Source organism: Orcinus orca, chromosome 10 (assembly GCF_937001465.1).
Source record: "Orcinus orca chromosome 10, mOrcOrc1.1, whole genome shotgun sequence".
Lineage (NCBI taxonomy): Eukaryota > Metazoa > Chordata > Mammalia > Artiodactyla > Delphinidae > Orcinus > Orcinus orca.
In genome coordinates, this window is record NC_064568.1 from 38,145,691 (window position 1) to 38,171,396 (window position 25,706).

Consider the following 25,706-nt stretch of genomic DNA (forward strand, 5'->3'; position numbering starts at 1 on the left):
CTGGGGCAACCTGTCACTTAACTACGCCCTGTGTCAATTTCCTGCGTATTTCCCTTTCTTCAAAACCCAGGCCTAATCTCCAGTCTGCCTTTTGCAGATAGGGATCAGAGCTTTTACCTTTATTAGGCATAGTAATTATTTGCTTTGCTACAAGGGCCTTAGAGAGTACAGTTTTCTTTCACCGACGCGGTGTAAACCATCACGTTTAATCTGGCTTTAAGAGAAGGAATGTAGGTCGATCGCCTATTGCCTTATTGAATGCTAGATTAGATTGGGCTACATGCTTTACAAATTTCTATTTTCATTTCATAACCTATGAGGTGGTTATTAAATCCATTTTTCAAGTAAGGAAATTGAGGTTTATGGAAATTAAGAGGATTTTAAAAAAATATTTGGTTGCATTGGTTCTTAGTTGTGGCAGGCAGGCTCCATAGTTGTGGCACACAGGCCCCTTAGTTGCGGCTCCAGGACTCCTTAGTTGCGGCACGTGGGCTCCTTAGTTGTGGCATGTGAACTCTTAGTTGCGGCACGCATGTGAGATCTACTTTCCTGACCAGGGATTGAACACGGGCCCCCTGCATTGGGACTGTGGAGTGGAGTCTTAATGCCACCAGGAAGTCCTTCCAGGGTTAATTTAACAGTTACTACTTGGCCGTCTAATAGAATCTCAAAATTAACACAGCCAAAAACCAACCTTGTCTCCTTCACAGCCTTCCCCACCCCATAGTTAGCAACCCCCTGCTTCCAGTTACTCAGGACAAAAAACTTGGAGTCATCCATGACTCCTTTTTCCTCGCACTCAATCTATCAGCAAATCCTGTTGACTCTACCTTTAAACTATATCTTGGATCTGACCACTTTTAGCTGGCTCAACTGCCGTTCACTTAGTTAAAGCTATTATCACCGTCCTTGTTTTAGAGAGTAGGTCACACTAAAATGTCCCACTATAGATTCCAAACTATAGTGGTGGAACTGGGATTTGAACTAGTTAAGTTTAATTTGAGTCCACGCCCTCATTCACTAGAATGTAAACTCCAGAAGGAGAGAGACTTTTGTCTGTTTAGTTCACTACTATATCCTCAGTGCCTCTACTGCTGCCAGGCACATGGTATGCACTCAGTAAATATTTGTTGAATGAACAAATGAATCCACTACCAAAGCTAAAAGTGCAACATTTGTGGCAGAAGGAACCAGGGATCCTTCAGCAATTCAGAGAGATATTTTGGACCCTCACTCATCAGTCATATGGTGGTATTTCTATCTATCCAGTTAGCATAACTTGCCCACTGGCATTATTTATAGATATAGATTTAGTGGAACTGATTTTTCAGGTCACATATACAGATTGAATAATTAGACCATGACAAGGCAGAGGAAGATATTAGATGTGGAAAACCACACTTAATACTCTTTTCTTTCTGGATAAAAAGAAATCTTTTAAGAATAAGTAGAAGGGGGACTTCCCTGGTGGTCCAGTGGTAAAGAATCCACCTCCAGTGCAGGGGATGTGGGTTCGTTCCCTGGTCAGGGAACTAAGATCCCACATGCCACAGGGTAACTAAGCCCGCACGCTGCGACTATTGAGCTAGCGCGCCTCAACTAGAGCCCGCGTGCCGCGAACTACAGAGCCCACGTGCCCTGGAGCCCGCACGCCAGAACTAGAGAGAGAAAACCCATGTGCCGCAACAAAAGATCCCACGTGCCGAAACTAAGACCCAATGGCAGCCAAAAATTAAATTAATAAAATAAAAATAAAGAAAAAAAAGAATAAGTAGAAGGACGTCAAAGAGATTTCAAACCAGAAGCTCCAGATATACTGGAAAATCTTTTCCTTGGAAAAGCATCTTTAAACATGTTCTAACTATGGCTTATCCTTCTATGTCGAGGGCATTAAGTGACTGACACTGGAAACTCTTTGGATAATTAAAAACATGACAGTAGATGGAAAGGTAGGAATTTCTGGATTTTAGAATAATGGGTAACTTTTCTCTCTCTCCTCATCTCTATTTCTATCTTCCTATCCATCCACCTACCTACCTACCTATGTCTGTTCAGGCTGCTATAACAAAATACCACGGACTGGGTAGCTTGTAAACAACAGAAAAGTTTTTCTTACAGCCCCGGAGGCTGCGAAGTCCAAGATCAAGGTGCCAGCATGGTTGGGTGAGAGCCCTCTTCCGGGCTGCAAACTTCTTATTGTATATTCACATGGTGAAAGGGTCTAGGGAGCTCTGTGGGATCTCTTTTACAAGAGCACTAATCCCAGTTATGACAGCTCTGTCTTCATGACCCAAAGACTTCCCAAAGACTTCACCTACTAATATCATCACCTTTGGGGATTAGGTGTTGGTGTTGGTTGTGGGGGAAGACAAGCATTCAGACCATAGATTACCTACACACACATATTTTTCTACATTTTCATATGTATGTATGTATCTGTATATAATATCCAACTTATGGGGGAGTGTATATATGTATATATATATACACACACATATATATGTAAAACTTTTATCATCAGAATAAAGTAAATGTATGTGACCCTCGGAACTCCAATATTAGTTTAATGATATTTAAAACTTAAATATAGATGGGTCATTGCAAACCCTGCAATGGATAATGCAGATGCCGAGAACCCAGAACTTGCTAGACTTAATGGTCACTAGAAGTCTGCTCATTTCCAAAGCAGTTAAACAAGCACTTCTGAGCATCCCTGAGGTTGCTCCCTGCTGGGCTGGGCTTGTCACCAGCCATAAAAGCTATATAGCTGTTCATAAATGGTACAAAATCATTCTTAAATACTTGAAGGAGGTGTCTAGAAAAAAAGATGGATTCCACCAGAGCAAAATGCCATCCTCAAAATTCTCTGGTAGCTGACCTTCCTTGTGGACACTGCCCTGTTGAGTTCCAGAGCTGTGCCCCCAAAGGCCTGTCTGGCAGCTGATGTGAGTCTGGAAAAGTTTAACAAGTTCCTGGCCAATTAAGGAAAACAAAGACAACAGAATGAGTTGTTTTTTTGTTTTAAAGAAAGCCACAGATGTTCAATATAGAATAGAAGACAGTCCTTTAAGTTTGCCTTTACTACTTTTTTTTTTTTTTTTGCGGTACGCGGGCCTCTCACTGTTGTGGCCTCTCCCGTTGCGGAGCACAGGCTCCAGACGCGCAGGCTCAGCAGCCATGGCTCACGGGCCCAACTGCTCTGCGGCATGTGGGATCTTCGTGGACCAGGGCACGAACCCATGTGCCCTGCATCGGCAGGCGGACTCTCAACCACTGCACCACCAGGGAAGCCCTGCCTTTACTACTTTTTTGATGGAAAAAAAAAGAAGTACTCTTAATGAAACGATCTTAGGTCTTTTTCTTAATTTCTCACCACTTGACAAAAGAAAAAAAACTAGTTCACATGTTTTGGTCCCAGGCTGGGAACTACTGCTTTAGAATTAGTAAAAAGGCTCATGTGGGGAAGCAAAAAAAAAAAAAAAGACAACGTGAGAACTCTTGCCTATACCAAGAAACCAAAATATTTAATTTTGTCAGAGATGGGCTTAAACTGAGAGATATGCAATCAAAATTTAATTCAACAAGTATTTACCATAGACCTATGAGTTCAGCATTATTCACTCATTTATTGGGTGCCAACTGTGTTAGGCCCTGGGCCAGGCCCTAGGGATATAGTAGTGAAGAAAATTACCCAAGATCTCTGCCCTTATGTAGCTGGCATTCTGATCAGAGGACTCAGGGAACCTCCTAGGGACATCTTAGGGTGACATACTTTTCACACCCATTCCGAGTTTCATACAATACCCAAAGTACTGCTTTAAAAATGTATGAAATACTTTAGACCTTATTTCCAACCATAAAATCTCCACGAAAGTGGCAAAATAAAACCAGAAGACAAACCAAAACAAAACTAGGCAGTGGCCTAAACTAGTCCGGAGGTCTGAGTTTAAACACATCAGAGAAGATGCTGCTGCCATCAAATGAGAATTAAGTCCGTGTCATACCATCCCAGTAGCTTGCATCTCTCATCACATCAGAAATTGTGCAACGTCCATCTTCCCCAGAGGACTGAGTCCCATGGTCACAGAGACCCACACTGATCTTGCTATAAGCCCAGTAACAAGTAGGCTTTCAAAACATTCAATGACCACTTAATAACTTGATGATGCTACTGCTGGGCAGCCAATAACCTGGGTCAACCAAGTAGCCTCTACAGGATCTTCAATACTGAAGCATTGGATGTGTTTCACAGCCAAACAGGGTGACACAAAGTTAGGAGGAAAACCTAGTCTGACCAGTTCAGGACAAATTTGGAAACTTCCAAAAAATGTTTTGACCTATTCAGTGAAGGTCAGACAGAGAGTAACTGGACACACCATAGATGCACCTGCAGACCAACAGTTAGACCAGAAGGGCTCTTGGAGTACATCTGTCTGGGGCTGAAAGATCCAAAGAGCCCATCTTCTAAAATGCTGCACTAGTGGTAGCAAGGCCCAGAACTAGGGGCTTTTGATCCCTAAGCCAATGTACTCCTGTTTGTTTTCCTTTTTCGGAGGGATAAAAAGATATATTAAAGATTAAGAGAAAGGGATATTTGGACACAGCATGGCAAACAATTTAAATTCACATTTACCATTCCTGTTGCTAGAAATGTTTTCTCCTTGGTATACTCCCACCTCTCCTTACCTCTCCCACCCCTCACTGCTCATCCTCTCCAAAATGCCAATACTCCCACTCAATTTTTACAAAACCCTCCTTGGTCCTGCCTTATGCATCCAGACTATGTCGTTAGACCAAGGGTTGGGAAAAGCCACAACCCCTGGGCCAATTCTGGCCTGTGACCTGTTTTTGTAAATAAAGTTTTATTGGACCACAGCCAGAATCACTTGTTTGTGTATTGCCTGTGGCTGCTTTCTTACTACAAAAGAGCTGAGTAGTTGCAACAGAGATCATATGACCTATAATATGAAGTCTAAAATATTGACTCTCTGGCTCTTTACAGAAAAGTTCACAAACCCTACCTTATACAATCAAGATGTTCTTCAAAACATGCAGTTCTAAGAAACATTCTTCCCCTGAGATACCTGAAAAGTGCAATTCTTAGTACCATATGTTCCCTTGAGAAATTATTTTTTAAAGTTTTAATAGGTGCCTAGGATATAGCAGTCTTTTTAACTATAAAGAATTAAAAACACACAAAAAACTCACTTTTGAAGCAAATTCTGTGAAATGGTATGAGTGATATGGTGGGCAATAAAGATTTGAAAGAGGGCAGACATCTCTTTGGAGAGTTCTAGCCATGGAGGAAAGGAAAAGCTGGGGCAGTGGCTGGAGAGAAGTGGTAATTCTTATTATGTCAACTTGCTGTGGTGACCACAATGTGTGAAGCAGTGAACATCCAGCAGACACTCAGAAAAAGAGCTGTCACAACACTGCCTCCCCCCGTCCCCCAACAAAGTCAGAAGAGGACTTCTGAAGGTCTAATGACTAGTAAACCAACATATGGAAATATGTTCAGCCTTAGCAGTTACAATAATGTGTGATGCTATTTTCACTAATTAGATTAGGAAAATAATTTTTAAAAATCTGACAGTATTCGTACAAGCCGGAGTTCAACGGTCACTGCAACCAGTCCACTCACACTGATAGCAGGCACTGTTCCAGGGCTCACTACAGCCCTTGTTGCCATTTCAGCGTCACCTCAAATGGACCCACACCAAGGGACTCTCTTCCTCCTACCATTAGCCCCACCCCCCCACCCATGGGAGAAAAATTTAACCACCAAAAGAAGTCACATTGAAAAAAAGTTTATTTAAAAAAGTTCTAGCAGCAAGAACAGTAACAAAACAAAAGGAGAGACGGACAAACAAAACAAGAAGGAGGCTGTGTCCTGTGGGACTTGTCTCCACTCCTTAATCGAGTTCTTTATACCGAGCAAACATGACTCTTCGCACAGCGTCTCGGTAAGTCTCATTGGACTGTCTCTTGCTGGTTCTTCCTGGAGCTCCCACATTGGGACCCCTCATCCGGCTTTCAGTCTGTAAAACAAAGACAAACAATGAAGTGAGCTCTATGAATTAATTAGCCTCAGGGCTGGTCTTTGACTATAAGCATTTCTGGACTAGTAAGGAGCAGGATATAGGAGAATTTTTAAAGAATGCTTAATAAACAAACACTCAAGATGAATAAGGAGGGTGGCGATGCCATGATTTCAGGATACAGGATTCAACACCAGAAATGTGAGAAGCCCATCTCATATATGTGGCATTTTCAGACAGGGACTAAGACAACACAAAATGGAGAGGGTTCCCTCTTATCACCTTTTCTATCTTCTCTTCTTTTCCTTAAACATGAGGGGTGAGGCCCTTCATGGGACCCAGGACTAGTCTGTCATACAGAGTGAAGTAAGTCAGAAAGAGAAAGACAAATACTATATGCTAACACATATATATGGAATTTAAGAAAAAAAAAAATGTCATGAAGAACCTTCGGGTAAGACAGGAATAAAGACACAGACCTACTGGAGAACGAACTTGAGGATATGGGGAGGGAGAAGGGTGAGCTGTGACAGGGCGAGAGAGAGTCATGGACATATACACACTAACAAACGTAAGGTAGATAGCTAGTGGGAAGCAGCCGCATGGCACAGGGATATCGGCTCGGTGCTTTGTGACCGCCTGGAGGGGTGGGATAGGGAGGGTGGGAGGGAGGGAGACGCAAGACGGAAGAGATATGGGAACATATGTATATGTATAACTGATTCACTTTGTTATAAAGCAGAAACTAACACACCATTGTAAAGCAATTATACCCCAATAAAGATGTTAAAAAAAAAAAAAAGAAAGAGAAAGACAAATACCGTACGCTAACACATATATATGGAATTTAAGAAAAAAAAAATGTCATGAAGAACCTAGGAGTAAGACAGGAATAAAGACACAAACCTACTAGAGAACGGACTTGAGGATATGGGGAGGGGGAAGGGTAAGCTGGGACAAAGTGAGAGAATGGCATGGACATATATACACTACCAAACGTAAAATATATAGCTAGTGGGAAGCAGCCGCATAGCACAGGGAGATCAGCTCAGTGCTTTGTGACCCCCTGGAGGGGTGGGATAGGGAGAGTGGGAGGGAGGGAGATGCAAGAGGGAAGAGATATGGGAACATATGTATATGTATAACTGATTCACTTTGTTATAAAACAGAAACTAACACACCATTGTAAAGCAATTATATTCCAATAAAGATGTAAAAAAAAGAAAAAAAAAGACTGACAGCCTTCGGGGCTTTCCTGGTGGCGCAGTGGTTGAGAATCTGCCTGCTAATGCAGGGGACATGGGTTCGAGCCCTGGTCTGGGAGGATCCCACATGCCGCGGAGCAACTAGGCCCGTGAGCCACAATACTGAGCCTGCGTGTCTGGAGCCTGTGCTCCGCAACAAGAGAGGCCCGTGCACTGCGATGAAGAGTGGCCCCCGCTTACCACAACTAGCGAAAGCCCTCGCACAGAAACGAAGACCCAACACAGTAAAAATAAATAAAATAAATTAATAAACTCCTACCCCCGACATCTTCTTTTTTAAAAAAAAAAAAAAAGACTGACAGGCTTCTCAGCTCTCACGTTCTTTGCCAGCAGTGGTGAAAGCCCAGCTAACAGGCAAGGACATAGCTCTGGGCCACAGAATGAGAGGAAACTAAGTATATGCCAGGTTCATGCCACCCCTAACAAGATGGAAACCATTTCACCTCCTCTGCTGAAGCCAATCCAGGATGGCCATATCCGAGGCCTGCCCCCTTCCTCCAGCCAGTGGCCTGTTGGACACAGCCTCCTTTGCTGCTATTGTCGATGCCTTCTTTACCAACAGGCTTACGATCACTGCAAAAGAAGCATACATACTTAGACACCAGCACTTTCAAAGTGACATGCTTGTGAGCCCAATAAAAACCTCTGTCCTCTTGATTCAGATTTGCCTCCTCTTAAGAATATTAAACAGTATCTTTGAGTGCCTGCTATCTATGAAACTGGCTTTGTCCTGAGGATACAGAGATGACCAAGACCTGACTCTGTTCATGGGGAAGGATGTGAGAAGGATAATATGTGAATAGATGCTTACAGCACATTGAAGAGCTCAGCCATGGATGTAGCAACAGTATATACCTACTATGGAAATACAAACAGGGAACACAAACCTGAAGGGGCATCACCAAAAATGAGGAATTCTAACAGGAGGGTATACCTGAACTGGGTCTTAACAAATGAGGAGGTTGTGAGCTAGAAAAAGCATGGGAGGAAAGGAGGACACAAGCAAGGAGAAGTGAAAGAATACAATTTGTCCAGAGGAAGAGTGGCAGGAATTGATAAAAGGCTGCTTGAGCCAGATTGTGAAAAGCCTTGAACATCATGCTAAATCATGACTCTGTACTTCATACTTCAGGCAAAGAATCTCTAGAACCCAGGCCTCCCTTTAGGCAAGGTATATGTTCACAAAAAGGCTAGTTTTAGGAGATTTCTGTTTATAAAGGTCATTTTGATGGTAGGGTAGAAAGACTGAAGAGCAAAGATGGGGAGTAAGCAGTCCAGTTTGGAGGTGAGCTAGGAATTGGGGCAAGGCTTAATTATGGATGTGGCCACTAACGATACAGAGGATAAAGGAGGAAGATTGGGACAGACCAGGTAGACCATGATGCGATGATGTTACTACTCTGAAATAGGAATACAGCAGGTTTAGCAGGACTGGACTAGAAAATAATGTGGAATATAATATTGAGTAATTGTTTAGTGTGAGGAGGCTGAGGAGTGGCCAAGAGGATATGCCCAGAAGGTAAACAGAAATAATGATTTTGAGCTCAGAAAGCAGAAATGACTTGAGATGGAGCCATAGGACTTGTTAGCCTGTGAGTGGTGGCTAAAGCCTTGGGTACCGTAGGCAGTCCAAGTCAAGAGGATGGAGGAGCAAGAATAAAGGAAAACTGAGGGCAGAGTCCTGGAGAATATCTGGAATAACCCAGAAAAGGAAGAGGAGCAGGAGAGAAGACTTAGAAGGAGGAGAGCCAGTAGAATGTGATGTGATGGGTGCTGAGAATAGAGAGGCATCTCTTTCTACACCCAGCTACACCCAACTGACTCAGGGCTAAGGTGCTCTTCCTCCTCCTGGCTGACTCCTTCAGTTTTGTCATCGTTCAGTGTATTTCAAATTGCAGAGAATAACCCAATGGGATGCTACATTGATTAAGTGGTCCCAACTTAGCACTTCTTACAAATGCGAATAGAATAGACTAAAATAAAAATGTCAGTGTTTATTGCACAGTAAGGAAGTATTTTTCATGAAGATTTCTTTTTCAGTTATTTACACACATACATATATTCTGGGCCATGATTCAAAATAATCTCTTATTGAGGGCTGTGAACAAATAAGTTGGAATGCCAGAGCCCCAGACCCCACCTAGACTTCTTAGGGGACTTTCTCCATCAATTATCTCCCCTTTCCCCACAGGCATACTCTACCCTCGCTACTAGTTCTTTTGCTTACCAATGTAGAGACTTGTTCAAGTTTCACTAGATCAATACCCTGCCTAGAACCATTTCATAACCTCCCACTGCCCTAAGACAAAGTCTTAGCAAGGTGTTAAAGGAGCATGAACTTCAAGAACTGGACTGTGTCTGTTGAGCCAGCCTCATCTCCTTGTCACTCAACCACTTATCTTCAGTGTTCAGCCCATCAAGCTACTTACAGCTTCTCAAATGCATCATGACCTCTCTCTCTTTCATCCATGAAGCATGCAGTTCCCTCCAATTGAAATGCCCTCCCCTTCTCCACCGGATTTCTGTGTCTGCCCTACAAGACAAAGTACCACCTAAGCCTTCCTATTCTCTGTTCAGACAGTCAAGGATAATACGTGTCTTGTCCACATGAATATTCCTTGCCCTTGGTGCAGTACCTGTACACAGTGGGCTATCAGCAAATTCTGTATAACTCTGGACTCACAACTTTGGAGCTCTCTGACCAGAAACAAGCACAGGAAGCTAGAGATCATATATTTCTATCAGCAGCCAACCATTTATTCAGCACCTAATGTGTGAGAATGGAGGTTCCCTAGAGAAAAAAGTCCAAGAGTGTGACATTCTTATCAGGCTAATACGGAGGTACAGTGTTACTGATGAGGAGAGAAAGGGTTCCCTAAGCAGCCAGTGATTCTTACATGCAAACATACATATTCCCTGTGTTAAGACAGGTGGTAAAAAGGCTGGGGTGAACTTCATGCTCAAGAGTTCAGACAGAACCTGCTCCCGATAACCTCACTCCCCGAGAGAGAAAAAGGCAGCACGTTAAAGAAAGTGATGGTTTCATCATTAGGCTTGAGACCTAGGCTGAGTGAAGAGTTTCTAGCTTACCTGTCAGTTTCCCTGGAGTATTTAATTCGTTTCCTTTCTGGAGAATCAAAAGATTGGAGCTTTTCCCTGCGATCATTTCCTCTTTCTTTAAACCTTCCCTGTTGGTAAGCAGAAGAACAGATCTGAGACTCCCATCTGAGGGGGTGGGAGAGTGCGAAAGCTTCACTTTATTCCCGATATTTCTTCTAATGTGAAGGGATTCAACTGGTAACTCCTGGAATCTCTCATTCCTTCAAACATTCTTCTTGAGAAAGTAGTGGCTTCTCTAACTGGTAAATTTGGGAAGAAGAGGCTATCTTTTCCTCTTCTGAGGAGGAGGTGCTCTCCAATACGCCTCCACAGGTGGATTCTTGACGGTCACATAAGACCTGTCATGGGCCAGTGAAGCCTGTAGCTGGGTAAGTGAGTCTGCCTAATTGGTCTAGATAGCAAGTCCATTTGGCTCTCACTCTAAGCTACTTCCTCCAACTTGGCCTTTAACAGTAAAAGATGCTATTTCAGCAGCCCTATCCAACACTCCTTCATTGATTTTAAAAGCTGGGCAGGAAAGAGGAATGTTATTTCACCTACCCAAAGACCCTAACATCACCTTTAAAAAAAGCAACTTTACTAAGGTATAATTTATAAACTATAAAATGTACCCACTTTAATGTAGTTTGATGAGTTTTGAGAAATATATACACCATCTTTTGGGGCTTCTTCGTTCTTTATCTTCAGCACAGCCTACAAATGCTATACCAGAAAGCAAAAAGAGTTGGGGGTCAAGGGAGTAACAAGTCACCAAATCTTACCTCCCGTTCTCTCCTCTCCAGATAGGCTAGCTCCTGCTCAGACTGTTTTATCTTCCGATGGATTTCCAGGTTTTGCTGAGAAGAGAGGGAGTTCTATGAGTGTAGGTCTAAAAAAAGTGGTCCTAGAAATGCTCTAGGCCTTTCCTGATAGCTGCTCTAGGACTGTAGCTCCTTTCACTGACCAACCCTCCCAAGTGATCACGGCACCATGCAAGCAACAATCCCTAACTGGTCTTGCGTTAGGCTCACCAATGGGAACCCAGGTTCTAACACTGGCTTGTCACATAGATTAGTTACATGTTGTGACACAAGACAGAATTTTATCCTACTTCTCTCCAAAGTGTAGAAGACACAAATCTGGTTTATATCTCTTTACCTAAGGTAAAAATGGGAGAGGGGAATCTGACTACACCAGTGAAGAAAACCAAATGCCCACATGCTCTGCCTACCACCACTACCACCTGCCATCCTCAGACACTATTCTCTGTGGGCACTATTCAAGCCCACAGAGAAACAGGAAAAGGAACTCCAAGGTCACAAATGAACAGATTTCTCTGAGAGTCCTGTACTCCTTGAGGGTCCTACAATCCTGAAGCGTGGCTCCTTCTGGCATATATAAGAAACTTAAGGTGTCCAGAGCAGCTCTTGTACAGAAAGGGGATTCTTTGCATTGGATTACTGCAAGGAAAGGAAAAGTGCTATAGTCCACGTTCCACTGTCCCAGGGCTAGTTCAGTTTGTGGATTCATCAGACCTCTGGCTCCTCTTTCCTGACAACAACTTTTTAATCTCTTTAGCAATTTATTAGCACTTTCATGAGAGAGCTGAATTTTAAATGTTTTGTCTGATGACTCAGAATTCCAGAAGGTCAAAGGAACTTGGAGGTAGTCTGTTGCAGGGGTTGTCAGAAGGAGCCTCTCAGAATCCTAGAAACTTTGCAGAGCCTCAACAGAGGCAGCTGGAAGAAGAGGTGTGCCTATCATGAAAGCAGAGCTTTTCAGCTTTTAGCTACATAGGACTTTGGGTTTTATATTGAGAGAAAGTCTAAATCTTATCCCCTCATGTGCTCTAGCAACATCTGCTGGAAAAGGAGTGTGAAAGAAATTACTTTATACTGAGAACACGAGTCCATCTAGGGGCTTTACTTGTCCAGAATTTGGCTCCTTGGCCAGTACATATAAATGAGAAGACTGCAAGGGAGGACCAATGTATGTCAGTTTAACACCCCAAGAATAGTTTTTGTGCCATGGCTTATAGCAATAACTCACTACATGAAGAGATGGCAGAATGTGACTCACCCTTGGGGAAAACCACACACTGTCAGAGCTAGATGGAACCAGGTGAAGCCACCAAGTATCAAAGAAGAAAAGGGCCTTATCTGAAGTCCAACTCTTAGGTTAATGGTAGAGCTAAGATGAGAAACCCAGAAGGTGAGTTTCCTTTTCCACGACCCCTTCTCCTCCTGTCTTCAGCACAGCTTCCATGTTTGGTGCCCCAGCCACAGCCATGATGCTTGCCTTGGGTCTACACCCTGAAGTTTTTTGAAGGTAGGCACCATCTTAATGTAGAGCAACTCATGAACAAAAGGTGGAGGAACAACTCATTTTTGTCTTTTTTTTTTTTTTTGGCCGCTCTTTATGGCATGTGGGATCTTAATTGCCCAACCAGGGATCGAACCTGCGGCCCCTGCAGTGGAAGGCGAAGTCTTAACCACTGGACCACAGGGAAGTCCCAGCAACTCATTTTTGAATTAAACTGATTTAATTAGAGGAGTTGGGGAAGATACAGGCTGAGGAGGACAACATAAGCTTCTTTAGTCACTGTAATGCTCAACAGTGATAAAGAGTCAAAAGTTCGAAAGGTCAGGGCCCTTCCCTTAATACCTTGTGCAGGTCTGAAAGCTGCTGGTGTTTGCTCAGAACTTCTTTATTGGGAAACTGCCTTCTGCAGAGCAGACAAGCCAGTTTATTCCAGTCAGTGAGTTTGTCTTCTTCATTCTCCTTCTTGGTCAGCTCCTCCCGCTGCTGGGGCTGTGCCGTGCGGGGCTGTGGAGGAGGGGTCTGCTCCTCCTCCTCTTCCTCCTCATAGTCACTGTCTCCTCCATATTCACCCAGGAGGCCGATCAGTGGGTTTACCACTTTAGGCTGGTAGGAGAAGGCCAGGGATTAACGCAAACTCAACCTATATTTGGGGCCTGTTTTCTGGATATTCTGATATGGGCATCTCATTTCTTTTAGCCTGAATAATGAACTGGGTTCAAAACAGGCCCACTGACCATGTTGCTCATTTCCCAGATGGAAGCAACATGGCTCGAGCTTGACTGTTCTCCTTGTCCACTGAGATAAGCCAGAAAGTTTCCCTTAGGAGTGACTCTAGCAACAGAACAGTGATGAGAAGGAAGAGAAAGGGAAACTGACAGAGACCACAGGGAGAGTTTAAAAGTTACTTTTGAAGAGGCAGAGATAGCAACCACCTCCAAGTCACTGTAACCCATGGAGAAAAGGAAAGATAACTTTCATCAAGGCTACAGTAACTCCTAGAGCAAAAGAGATTTAGGAGATGGACTAAAAGCAACTGAAGGATAAACACTCAGGTAGACAGATTCAGTTCCTGAGTAAGGTAAAGACAAAGGCATGGTTAGGACAGATGTTATAGTGAACTGAATCAATAATGTAGAGCAGGCAAAAAGTATTTATCAGTAGCTTATAGGAAATGTTAAATAATGATGCATGATCACTGGCATATGATCAATCAAAATAAAAACAGAGGGTCTCTATTGTTATATATTTGTATTTAATCGAAATAACTTGTGATTAGATTGACACTATCACTTAAAGGCATCTAAAAAATGGGTACGAATGTTAGCATTGTTCACTCTGGCAGGCAAACTATAAAAATGACCATGCATGCACTCGACATCTAAGAGATTCTCATGCAGCACCAAAAGGTAGGAAACATCAGGGCCAGGAAAATGGGTTTCCTTGGTCATTTAGAAGAGAAGAATTAACAAGACCGAGATTCTAACTTAAAAAGGGCCAGTATGGTGGGAATGTCACAAGGCAGAGGGAAAGAGGACAGATAACTGCCTCTGATTCTCCATCAATACCCCTATTAGCAGACAGGAAAATTTACCTCATGCTTATACTCAAGAAGAGTCTTGTCTGTGAGACACAGAGAGCTAAAGGACCAACACCAAAGTGAGGCATCAACCTTTGAACTTCCCTTCCCATTCGGAACCAGCCCCAGCCCTAGCCCAGTGCATCAGCTTAGCCTTACTGGTGGAGGACTCTCTTCCTTCTTCACAGTGGGAGGCAGAGGCTTCTTAAAGACATCTTCTGGGGGAGCTGTCCCCTCACTGGCATTTTCCTGAAACTGATCAAAATCCCAGATAAGTTTTATATGATACTTATAAAAGCTGGGTTTAGAGTTAACCCTGTTGAAATGAGTCTGATTTTCCAAACCTCTTAATTTGTGAAATATCTGTAATGTTACTATAATGATTCCAAAATTAAAAAAAAAAACTTTAAAAACATCACATTTAGTATATATTGAGTGATTACTATATGTCAGGCACCAGATGATGCATTTATATACATTATCTCCTTCAGCCTTTACTATAATCCTTCTAAATAGGCATTAATATGCTCATTTTACAAATGATTGAGAATATGGTTAGAAAGAATAAGGGGCAAAAGCAGAATCCAAGCATTAAGCCAGGGGCTTCCCTGGTGGCACAGTGGTCGAGAATCCGCCTGCCAATGCAGGGTACATGGGTTTGATCCCTGGTCTGGGAAGATCCCACATGCCGCAGAGCAACTAAGTCCGTGCACCACAACTACTGAGCCCATGCTCTAGAGCCCATGAGCCATAACTATTGAGCCCATGTGCCACAACTACTGAAGCCTGCGTGCCCATGCTCCACAACGAGAGAAGCCACCGCAATAAGAAGCCTGCTCACTGCAATGAAGAGTAGCCCCCACTCGCCGCAACTAGAGAAAGCCCGCACGCAGCAATGAAGACCCAACACAGATGAAAATAAATAAATTTATAAAGAAAACAAAAAAAAACCCCACATATTAAGCCAGTATAACTTTAAAGTCTAAGTTTTCAGTGGTGATCATTTTGTAATGTATAGAAATTTTGAATCACTATGTTGTGAACCAAAACTAACATAGTGTTGTAGGGAAACAAAAGAAAAACATAACAAAACACCCAAACAAACAAACAAACTCAAAGAAAAAGAGATCAGATTTGTCGTTACCAGAGGCAGGGTGGGAGTAGGGGGTGGGGAAATTGGATGAAGGTGGTCAAAAGGTAAGAACTTCCAATTATAATATACATAAATACTAGACATGAACAGTGCTGTATGTTATATATGAAAGCTGTTAAGAGGATAAATCTGAAGAGTTCTCATCACAAGAAAAAAACATTTTTTTCCTTTTATTTTGTTTCTTTATGAGACAATGGATGTTCACTAAACTTACTGTGGTAATCATTTCACCATGTATATAAGTCAAATCATTATGCTGTATACCTTAAACTTATACAGTGCTGTATATTAATTATATCTCAACAAAATTAGAAGAAAAAAGTTCTCAGACAGATTCTTTCTCTATATATATGTATCTGCATAAACACTAGTAGTATTAGAAGGGGGGGGAAAAAAAAGACAAGTTATGAATTAAGCCACAGGCTAATTCATCCATTTGCATTAATGCATAACTGGTGTCAGGGTGAATCAATATAATTCTTTGGAAAACAATTTGATTTTACGTCAGGAAATGTAAAAATGTTCATCATCTTTGTTCTTGAAAATTTATCCTAAGGAAGTAATTTAAAAAAGAAAAAATAAAATGTTAAATGCTGTATATTATAACAGAATAAGATTAGAAAGAAGAGACAAACAATGTAGGAATGATGAAGAAAACAAGGTCACAGTTTTACTATGAATTTTTACCATACAGGCATGGAAGTAATAAAGAGTATTATACAAACATGAAAAAATACTTATGATCAAATATAAAGTGAATAAAGAATAGAAAATGGTATCCCCTGCCTATAGATGTGTGTATACGGAGTCAAGCACTGAAAAGGGATGTAGGAAAGTGAAACTGTGTGGAGCTGAGGTATTGGGGTTTGAGCTGAGCCACTTTGTTCCACCATCCACAGTTTCTGTATTTAGAAAAGAGAGTGACGACAGGCTGTAAGAGGCTAGTGGACTGCCTGCTTTTTTAGTAACTCTACACCTCAAACCCAGACCTCGTCTGTCTATGACTCTTTTCTTTTAATCTGTAATTATGTGGTGAAAAGGGAGCAGATTCACAAGTCATCTTACCCTTGTCACTCCTCGGTCTTTTTTCTCCTTGCTATCTCTTTTAGACGTTTCCTTCCTGCTGCTTGACTTTCCTTGACTGGTGGGTTTCTTTTCCTTGATGTCTTCTTCCTCAGGTGACCCAGGGTCCTGGGGCACATAGACTTCTTGCTGCAATACAGTTGGAAACAGTTAAGTCTACAGAACGTTTTACTTTCCCAGTAATTCCAGATCTAAGGAGCACAGTTCCCTTCTGAGGGAAAGAACAGCTCTCTCCCTCAAGCCTAAGAAGAGACCATATCAAACAATCGAAAACTCCACTTCAGGGGCCAGGATGTAGCCAGACCACTCACTGTCCATTTTTCCAAGAACAGCACTGTTCTTGCCTGTAATGCCACAACGCATTGATTTTCTATATGTACAACAGTTAACATGAAGATTATCATCTTTAAAATCCACCTAAATAAATATAACTCAATATAAAACCTGGACTTTTTAAAACAAGAAGTAGACATGAGGTACACATAGTACAACAGTGGAGCAGCTGCCTTGAATGGAGAAATATTCAGCTTATATAGATTTAAACTTTTATACTTTTCATGTAATGAGCAACCAGAGAATACAGGGAATAAAACCTTCAAAGTAACAAATCACAGGTACTTTTCTCAAAAGAATCACTGACAAAATAACAAAGCCAAAAACTCACCTGGGTATTGGGGTCATAATAAGTTCCTGCCAAGGGGTCATAATAGTAGCCAGTAGCAGAATCATATATGTAGCAGTCAGATGAAGCTAGAGGGAATAAAACCAGAGCCAGTGTTAGTCCCTGTCCAATGAAGCCCTTGCTGGGGACTCATCAAGAACAATCTAAGAACGAGGCTGGCCAACCCAAAACAGTACAGAACCTGTAGACGATGCTCTCTGAGACATAACCCCTAGTCAACTGCATCTCTTGCCAACTTTGTGACCATGAAGATTTCAATGAATGAGTAGTCAAGCCAAAAAGAACAATAGAAATAAGACAAAGGTCACTCACACTGTTGTCCTTGTCGATTTGTATCTGAAGACCAGTCTGAATTTCTGCCACCTCCCCGCCTATCTCGGAAATATTTTTTACCCTATCACAGAAAGACAAGTTAAAATTATGGAACTTCTGATAGCCATTTACCTTAACAATTACCCACTAGAGAAAATTTAAGATCACTCTTTCAGTCACTTGAGGATTTTAATAGAGCACCCCCCAACTGCTGAAGCCTACCTGATAGTAGTGCATGTGGTCAGAATGGTCCCCAGAATCATTTCTGCAACAAACAATACAACATGTCTTGAGCCTGCTACCAAAAGCCACTTGAGGAGTGCCCAACCCTACAGATTTGCTGAGAAACTCTTTTCCCTCTTTTGTACGGAAAGGAACCAACCCAGACAGTAAGCAAGTCTGGTGATGCAGAGACTCCCGAGGGGAGGGGCAGTGGGACTCCTACAAAGCTATCGGCTGAAGCAAAACAGCAACTGAGTTGAGGGTGCCAGAGCAAGATCTGCCCCATCCCTGTAAGCTTGCCTCTCTGATGCAGCCATTTCCCAGTTACCACTCCTGGGTCAAGATGAATGAAGGAGTAAAGAAGAATAAGATTTCCCAGCACTATGGGGGTATGAACAAAGTCAAGACAGCATTTTCTTAGGATTCCAAGGGGCAAGCATATATTGCAATTCTTTCCCTGCACATCCAAGACTGTACCATCACCTGGGACCCAAAGATACCAGAGAATCAAGAGGGAAAAAACAGAAGTACCTAGTACTGCTATTTAAAGAGAAAAACAAAAACCTAGAGTCAGAACAAGGCAAGCTTCAGAAAAAGAAAACATACACACGTACCTGAAGCAACTCATACTGGGAAAGCACCACGTTTTACTACCTGTCTCTCCAGCCAGGAATAAGAGTTTCCTCCCAAAAACCTGAGTGGGGGTAGCACCCCTCTGCTTTACCTTCGTTTTCCAGTGGCCAGGTTTACAGCTACCATCTTCCCATCAATGCTAAATGGTGGATCAAGGTTCTGCAAGATCTTCACTACGCGAAGAGCTTCCTGGGGAAGCAAAGACTCATTTGAACCCAAAGAGGGAAAAGGACATGTCCCTTGAAAGAAAACTGAACATGGATTTTCCTTCTCAAAAGAAAAATTTCTAGGGCTTCCCTGGTGGCACAGTGGTTGAGAGTCCACCTGCCGATGCAGGGGACACAGGTTTGTGCCCCGGTCCGGGAAGATCCCTCATGCCGCGGAGCGGCTGGGCCCGTGAGCCATGGCCGCTGAGCCTGTGCTCCGCAACGGGAGAGACCACAACAATGAGAGGCCCGCATACCGCAAAAAAAAAAGAAAAATTTCTAAACATTATGTTCTGGTCATAACTGTAATACTAAGAGCACACTGGCAAAAACAGGCAACTCTTAATGAAGGGTTGATCAGAATAATGGTCAGAGTAGACATCAGTTCTTGGTATAAATTTCAGAAATTCAAATCCTCTTCTAGTCTGCAACTGTCATTGCATCAGATTCAGTTTACAAAGTCTCTTGTGATTTCTGAGCATGAAATCTAAGAAATATCAATGATTTTCATTGCTATCCTGTGAAATCTAAGAAATATCAATGATTTTCATTGCTATCCTCACATTACTTCCATAGAAAAGGGCCCCACAACTAAAACTTCAAGCCACAAGAAATCTATTAAAGCAACACTTTGAGGAAAAAGAGGAAATGCTCTGTTTCCATCAAACATAAAACTGTCTGTGGCCAGGCAAAATGATTTTAAGAAATCAGAAAATTCACTAAAATCTTGAAAAGGTTTAGTCCTCAGATTTTCCACAAGTGACTAAGCTGTCACTTTATTTTAACTGGAAACTGTAAATGCCACAAGACAAAAATGGATCTGGAAAACCACTCAGAGTTCCAACTTTCAAGGGCAGTCATTTCACCTGAATGAACCCCAAGAAAAGAGTAAGAGGGGTTATGGTACCAAGCAGCAAATGAGAATTCCAAGATTAAAGTCCTTCAAACCTTCTGGAGGTTTCTATAGCCAGCCATCCCTGGCTGAGGTAGTAGGAGGTGAGGGATCCAGGGGGTGGGGGTGGTGGTGACGGATAACTACGACTCACCGCATGGGAGTCAAGGTCAATAAAGCCATAGGTGTGGCCCATGGGGCCTGTTCTGTTCTTGATGATACGGACGTTAGCAGTAGTAAGGCGGACGTAGGGCTCCAGCACTTCCACTATCACCTCAGGTGGAGTGGAACGATAGATGCGTTTTAGCATGATTGCTGAACAAACCAAGCACAAATGGGAGAGGAGAAAGGAGAGAGAGAGAGAAAGGTTTACATTTTTGAAGTCCTCAGAGCCTGAGTGTGTGTGTGTGTGTGTGTGTGTGTGTGTGTGTGTGTGTATTTTTTTTTTACTGCAGATGACTGCAGATGTTACCCTGCTCTACCAAGGCTGGTTCTATAACAAAATGCTAGTCAAATACTTCATATTTTTCTTCCCCAATACTTAGATATCTAAAGTTATGCTTTGCTGCATCTGAATAGCAACTTGCTATTTGGAAGATATAGATTACTTCAGAGAGGCCGGGAAAAGCAAGAGCCTCTTCAATCAGGCCGAGCAGTTTTACTAGGGTGTAGGAAGCTGCTGGTCCAGAGCCACAACACAAGCAATCTATGTTCCGACCACAGTGGTCACGGTCTGGTACATGCCCCAACAAACCACTTACTTTTGCTTTCCCCATCCTGGCGTGTCTCCCCAGACCATGGCTCCTTCTCTCGGTCTCTTCGGAAGGTGAGCCCTTCCCTCCGCGAAGGAGGGAGATACCTTTCTGCTTCTCTCTTTTGATGTCCCAAGCGTGGTTCTTGTCCTTCTTCCCGCTTCTTGGGTTCAGATTCCTTATCAGCTGACCTTGGTTGGCTGGGTTGTTTTTCTGACGGTACTGGTATGGATGTTTTCTGAGGCTGAGGGTAGGTTATTAATTCTTGCTTGGCCTCTGTCGCTAGAGGAACAGAACAGAAAGAGAATCTCCAACAGGTTTTATCCCCCCAAACACTGTGATTCCTCCTTACCTGCCACCAAATACTTATACTGGAATGCTTTTATTTTGTTTTGTTTGGCTGCACCACGTGGCATGAGAGATCTTAGTTCCCCGACGAGGGACTGAACCTGGGCCACAGCAGTGAAAGCACCAAGTCCTAACCACTGGACCACCAGGGAATTCCCTGGAATAGTTTTAAAAGTCAAAGAAATACCTACAAAAAAGTCCTCTGACAGACTTTAAGCATGGCTAATAAGACAGCATATAAAATAGTTAACAGAAGAAACTACCCAGTATTTAAAAAATTTAATCTTATGAGTTTTCTATCACTTCCCCAACATTTAAATCTTTCATGAGACCCTGATCTTTATTATTATAACCAATGATAGAACAGATCTGGGGACAAAATTACCAAAGATATGGCCCTTGCTAGAAGTTTGCTAGAAACACTTATCTCAAACGTGTATGGCTAGGGGCCTTGCTTCTTCCAGTGTTACGGTACTAAGATAGCTGCTCAAATTCTGTAGAACCAGACACCCTATTCTCCGGCGAAGCTAAGAAGAGACCTACCTGCACACAGCTCATTTATATGCAAATAATTACAATGGGCAAATGTCCTTCAAAATATAAATGACTCATTTCAAATCTCTTTCTAAAGCAGGATAATTTGTCCAGTTAATTGGAGGTATTTCTGCAATTAATTCATTCTTAGAGGAAGTCATGAGGCTCAAAAAGACATTCTATGGGAGCAGTGTAGAGATTACTTAACAGCAGTGACAGGCAACCAATGAATACTTGCTATGTATGTTTCCATGTTAAAGTTGTTTCAGCCATCTTAGTGGTATGGTGCTCAAGGGTTTTTATAAACCATCTGTTCATTTGTTAGAGTAGACTGAGAAAGAAGTCTTTCTTGAGGGAAAAAGTACAATTTTGCCTAATTGAAGTAATACAACAAGCTAAAAATCTCCAACCTGTCCATGGGGAAGTTATTTACTCACCTTCCCATATGCTGGTTTGGTCTCTAGAGCATGTAGAGCCTTCCCCAAAGATTTTCAGAACACCTGCTTCACAGCCCTCACTAGAGTAGAATCTCCACTATAGGCCAAAAGCCCAGCTAAGGAATTCTTTGTAGGCATGCTAAGTTCTAACCTTGGAACAAACAGATCTTTCAGAAGACTAACAGGATCCCAGCACTGAACTGTATTTTATGGTCATGCACTAGCTTTCCTTACAGAATAATATCAGAAAGAGGCACATAACAGTCATTGTTATAGGACTATTGTTACAGATGCCTTTGACACACTCTTCAAGGTTGTTTACTTACAGGTTCTCAGGAGAAATTAACTTTAAAACCAAGTTACTGAGAAGCTGTTAGGTTTATTACTCTATAAAAATAACACAAACCCTCAATCCTGATTATTGTCTCTTGTTTATATTTTTACTGTTACTTTAACAAATGTTTTTGTGTTGAAGATCCTCAAATGTTTAGAACGTAAATGAGAAAATAATAACAATAGCAAATTATTCCCAATAACTTCAAAGAAGCTGGGGTAGGGTGGGTGGGGTGTCCACATGGACTAATGCCATGTAGACTCCTTCTCAGTCTAATATCCTTAAAATGTATTCTGAGTAACAATACTACTGACATCTGGTCAGCTGTGTTATGGATAAGGAGCCCATAACCCATCTCATTCCCCTGGCAGAACTCTGAGATCCAAAACGATTTACTAACAGGTCACACGAAGTTAGCTATCACACTGCACTTTTAAGAGCTTTACAGATCATCTTGTATTTAGGGATGATCACTCTTTGAAGCCAAGGAAAGCATGAAATTTGTTTTGCTCAGTGCACAAAATAAAAACTACCACCTCCATCTCTACCACCACTCACCTTCCCTTGGGCACTTGCAGAATGAACATGAAGATCGGTGTCCACCAGTGCTGGCCTTACACTACAAGGGAAAGGAAAAGAATTCAAATTGACCAAAAAAAAATTTTTTTTTTAAATCTTACTTATATCCAACACAGCAACAACTGCCAAAAAATGAAAGAAATAAGCCATATCCCAGATCACCTTAAAACCTTATCAGTCTGATGTCTTCCACTCATCAGAGCTGACGTGGACTCTGATGAGCTGGTGTTTGAGAGCTGCCTCTAACAGGGTATATGGACCTTGGAGCAGCCCCAAATGCTTTTGCTCTGGACAAGGATTTCTACAGGAAGTAAACTTGACTAAGAAGACTGGACTATTAAGTGGTTTATAGGATATACTGCCCTAAAGCTGTTACCACTCAGTCTGCATCCAAAATTTGATCCTGAACTGGTTATGACAACCCTATTCAGGCTTGGCTGGAACTGAGAAGAATCCAGTGATCAATTCCTTTCTCAAACACTGATTTTAAAAAGGGCACAGAAGGAGGAGGATGATCCATAAGTAGTGTCTCTGGCAGCTATTCTGAGGATGTTAAAAGGAAAAGTTACATTCACTACCCTAGAACAAGGGAAGAGACACTTTGCATTGTGAGTGTAGTTCTTCTTATCTGAACCTATGAACAAATAGGCAAGTCTATCATTGCCCAACCCCAAACACAGCCCCAAACCTGAACTTTTGCCACTGAGCTCAGAGTGTTAGAAGGGCAGAGTTGACTGGTAAGAAACCAAAAGAGCAGGAACCATGAAAAGGATTCTATGAGTAGGGTCTTGTAGGTTGAGTAAAAGAATACCAAATGGAGGAGGAGAGAATAATAATAAAAGCAGCAGCAGCTAATGATTAAACAGCACACAGCATGTACTGGGCTTACTTTACATGTGGTCACTTGCTGATCCAAACAACTATTATCTCCCCAATTTGTAGATAATGAAACTGAGGCCTGGAGAGGTTAAGTCACTTGAGCAAGGTGATTAAAGTCAATTACTTTATTGTTCCCTTCTCTGTAAGCAGATCATACACACAGCCCTGCCCACTGTCAAGTGACTGTGGTGCCTCCCTGTAGGGTGAGTGACTTCACTGTCAGCCTTGCCACATGTCTTGCTTTGGTCAATGGAGCATGAGTGAACGTGATCTACACAGGTCTGGTAGAAGCTTTAAGAGCCAATGCTTGTGTAGATGAGCGTCCTGTTCTTTCCCTCGGCCAGGAGTCCCGATGCGGGACTAACTCCTTCCACCTGGGTCCCAGACTGAGCAGCCAAGCCGAACTGCAGCAACTGCCCACAGCCCCTGGACATGTAATGTGAGCGAAGAATATGTTTGTCAATGTAAATCACTAGGATTTGAGGGCTATTTGTTATTACAGTTGGCCCTCCATATCCACAGGTTCCACATCTGCAGATTAACCAACTACAGATCAAATATATTTGGGGGAAAAAAATTCCAGAAAGTCCCAAAAAGCAAAACTTGAATTTGCCACATGCCGGCAGCTATTCACATAGCATTTACATTGTATTATCTACTATAAGTAATCTAGAGATGATTTAAAGTACACGAGAGGATGTGCCTAGGTTATGTGCAAATACTACATCATTCTATACAAGAGACTTGAGCATCTGTGGATTTTGATATCAGCAGGGTGTCTTGGACTCAATCTCCCACAGATACCATTGGATGACTGTACAGCAGAGCTGTAAGTGGGGGAATCAGGATCCTAACCTGAGGAGGTATAATTTAAATACCATAAAATCCATCAGTTTTAAGTGTCCAATTCAATGATTTCTAGCATATCTATAATACAATCATCACCATAATCTAACTTTAGAACATTTTCTTCATCCCCAAAAGAAACCTGGTGGAGTCATCTCCCATTCTCACCCCCAGTCCTATAGAATTAATCTTTTGCGTCTGGCATAGTCTTTTCCCAGTTCATTCATGTTGTAGCACCTATCAGTACTTCATTCCTTTTTACTGCTAAATAGCATTCCACTGTATGGCTATACCACATTTTGTTTATCCATTCATCAGTTGATGGGCATTTGGGTTGCTTCTACTTTTTGGTTATTATGAGTAATACTGCTATGAATTTTTTTAAAAGTCAGTGCATTTCACATCAGGCCAAAGATCACATATGCAGGGTTGGCACCTCAACTCTTCCAGAAAAGCACAAAAATTACAAAGTATCTCTGAAACAGCTGAACAAGTGGCCTGCCATTTTAGGGAACAATTTAACCAAGCTATTCTGTTCTTTCAAGCAACAGCCTTGGCAACAGCTACATAATTCTGATGTCAGATATTAACATTTTTGTCTGCTGGTTAACAGAAAATAGAGTTCAAAACTTTCCCTTTAATGCTAGCTCCCTCCATCTCTTGATTATAAAATAAACAATACGTGTGCATTATAGCTAATAATGGAAAGTTTAAGAGACAGGGGGAAATCACTCATAATTCTAAGACGTAGAGGCAGTCACTATTAAAATGCAAAATGTTCTCAAAATTCTAATGGCCTTTTTTGCAGAAATGGAAAAGCAGATCCTCAAATGTATATGAAATTGCAAGGGACCCTGAGTAGCCAAAACAGTTTTGAAAAAGAAGAACAAAATCGAAGGACTCACACTTCCCGACTGCAAAACTTACTAAAGAGTTACAGTAATCAAAACAGTGTGGTGGGTTTCCCTGGTGGCGCAGTGGTTAAGAATATGCCTGCCAATGCGGGGGACGTGGGTTCGAGCCCTGGTCTGGGAAGATCCCACATGCCGTGGAGCAGCTGGGCCCGTGTGCCACAACTACTGAGCTCTCACGAGCCACAACTACTGAGCCCTCATGAGCCACAACTACTGAGCCCACATGCTGCAACTGCTGAGGACCGCGTGCCTAGAGCCTGTGTGCCACAACAGGCAAAGCCACCGCACCACAGCCAAGAGTGCCCCTGCTCGCTGCAACTGGAGAGGGCCCATGCGCAGCAACGACGACCCAACGCAGCCAAAAACACAAAAACAGTGTGGTACTGGCATAAGGATAAAAATATAGATCAACAGAATAAAACTGAGAGTCTACAGAAATAAACCTATACATCTATGGTCAAATGATTTCCAACAAGAGTACCAAAACCATTCAACGGGGAAATAATAGTTAATTCAACAAATGGTGCTGGGAAAACTGAATATCCACATTCCAAAGAATGAAACTGGACCCTTACCTCATACCTGGAACAAAAATTAACT

General features: G+C 42.2%; 1 protein-coding gene across 4 annotated transcripts in view; it reads right to left on the reverse strand.

Moving 5' to 3' along the window:
* Positions 1–5,791: 5,791 nt before the first annotated feature.
* The window catches only part of RBM6 (RNA binding motif protein 6), a 204,842-nt gene continuing 184,927 nt past the window's right edge, over positions 5,792–25,706 (reverse strand). For 3 of the 4 annotated variants that reach the window (XM_004267820.2, XM_049716383.1, XM_049716382.1), the window contains 14 exons: positions 22,447–22,507; positions 20,245–20,517; positions 19,638–19,798; positions 18,477–18,574; positions 17,753–17,795; positions 17,531–17,612; positions 17,201–17,286; positions 16,519–16,665; positions 14,460–14,555; positions 13,067–13,327; positions 11,185–11,259; positions 10,394–10,491; positions 7,747–7,876; positions 5,792–6,038 (listed from right to left, as the gene is read on the reverse strand). In XM_004267820.2, the coding sequence (XP_004267868.1) occupies positions 5,913–6,038; positions 7,747–7,876; positions 10,394–10,491; positions 11,185–11,259; positions 13,067–13,327; positions 14,460–14,555; positions 16,519–16,665; positions 17,201–17,286; positions 17,531–17,612; positions 17,753–17,795; positions 18,477–18,574; positions 19,638–19,798; positions 20,245–20,517; positions 22,447–22,507 (1,737 nt within the window). In that variant the 3' untranslated portion in view covers positions 5,792–5,912. The remainder of the gene's footprint in view (positions 6,039–7,746; positions 7,877–10,393; positions 10,492–11,184; positions 11,260–13,066; positions 13,328–14,459; positions 14,556–16,518; positions 16,666–17,200; positions 17,287–17,530; positions 17,613–17,752; positions 17,796–18,476; positions 18,575–19,637; positions 19,799–20,244; positions 20,518–22,446; positions 22,508–25,706) is intronic. The other variant, XM_049716384.1, reaches the window with a different exon arrangement.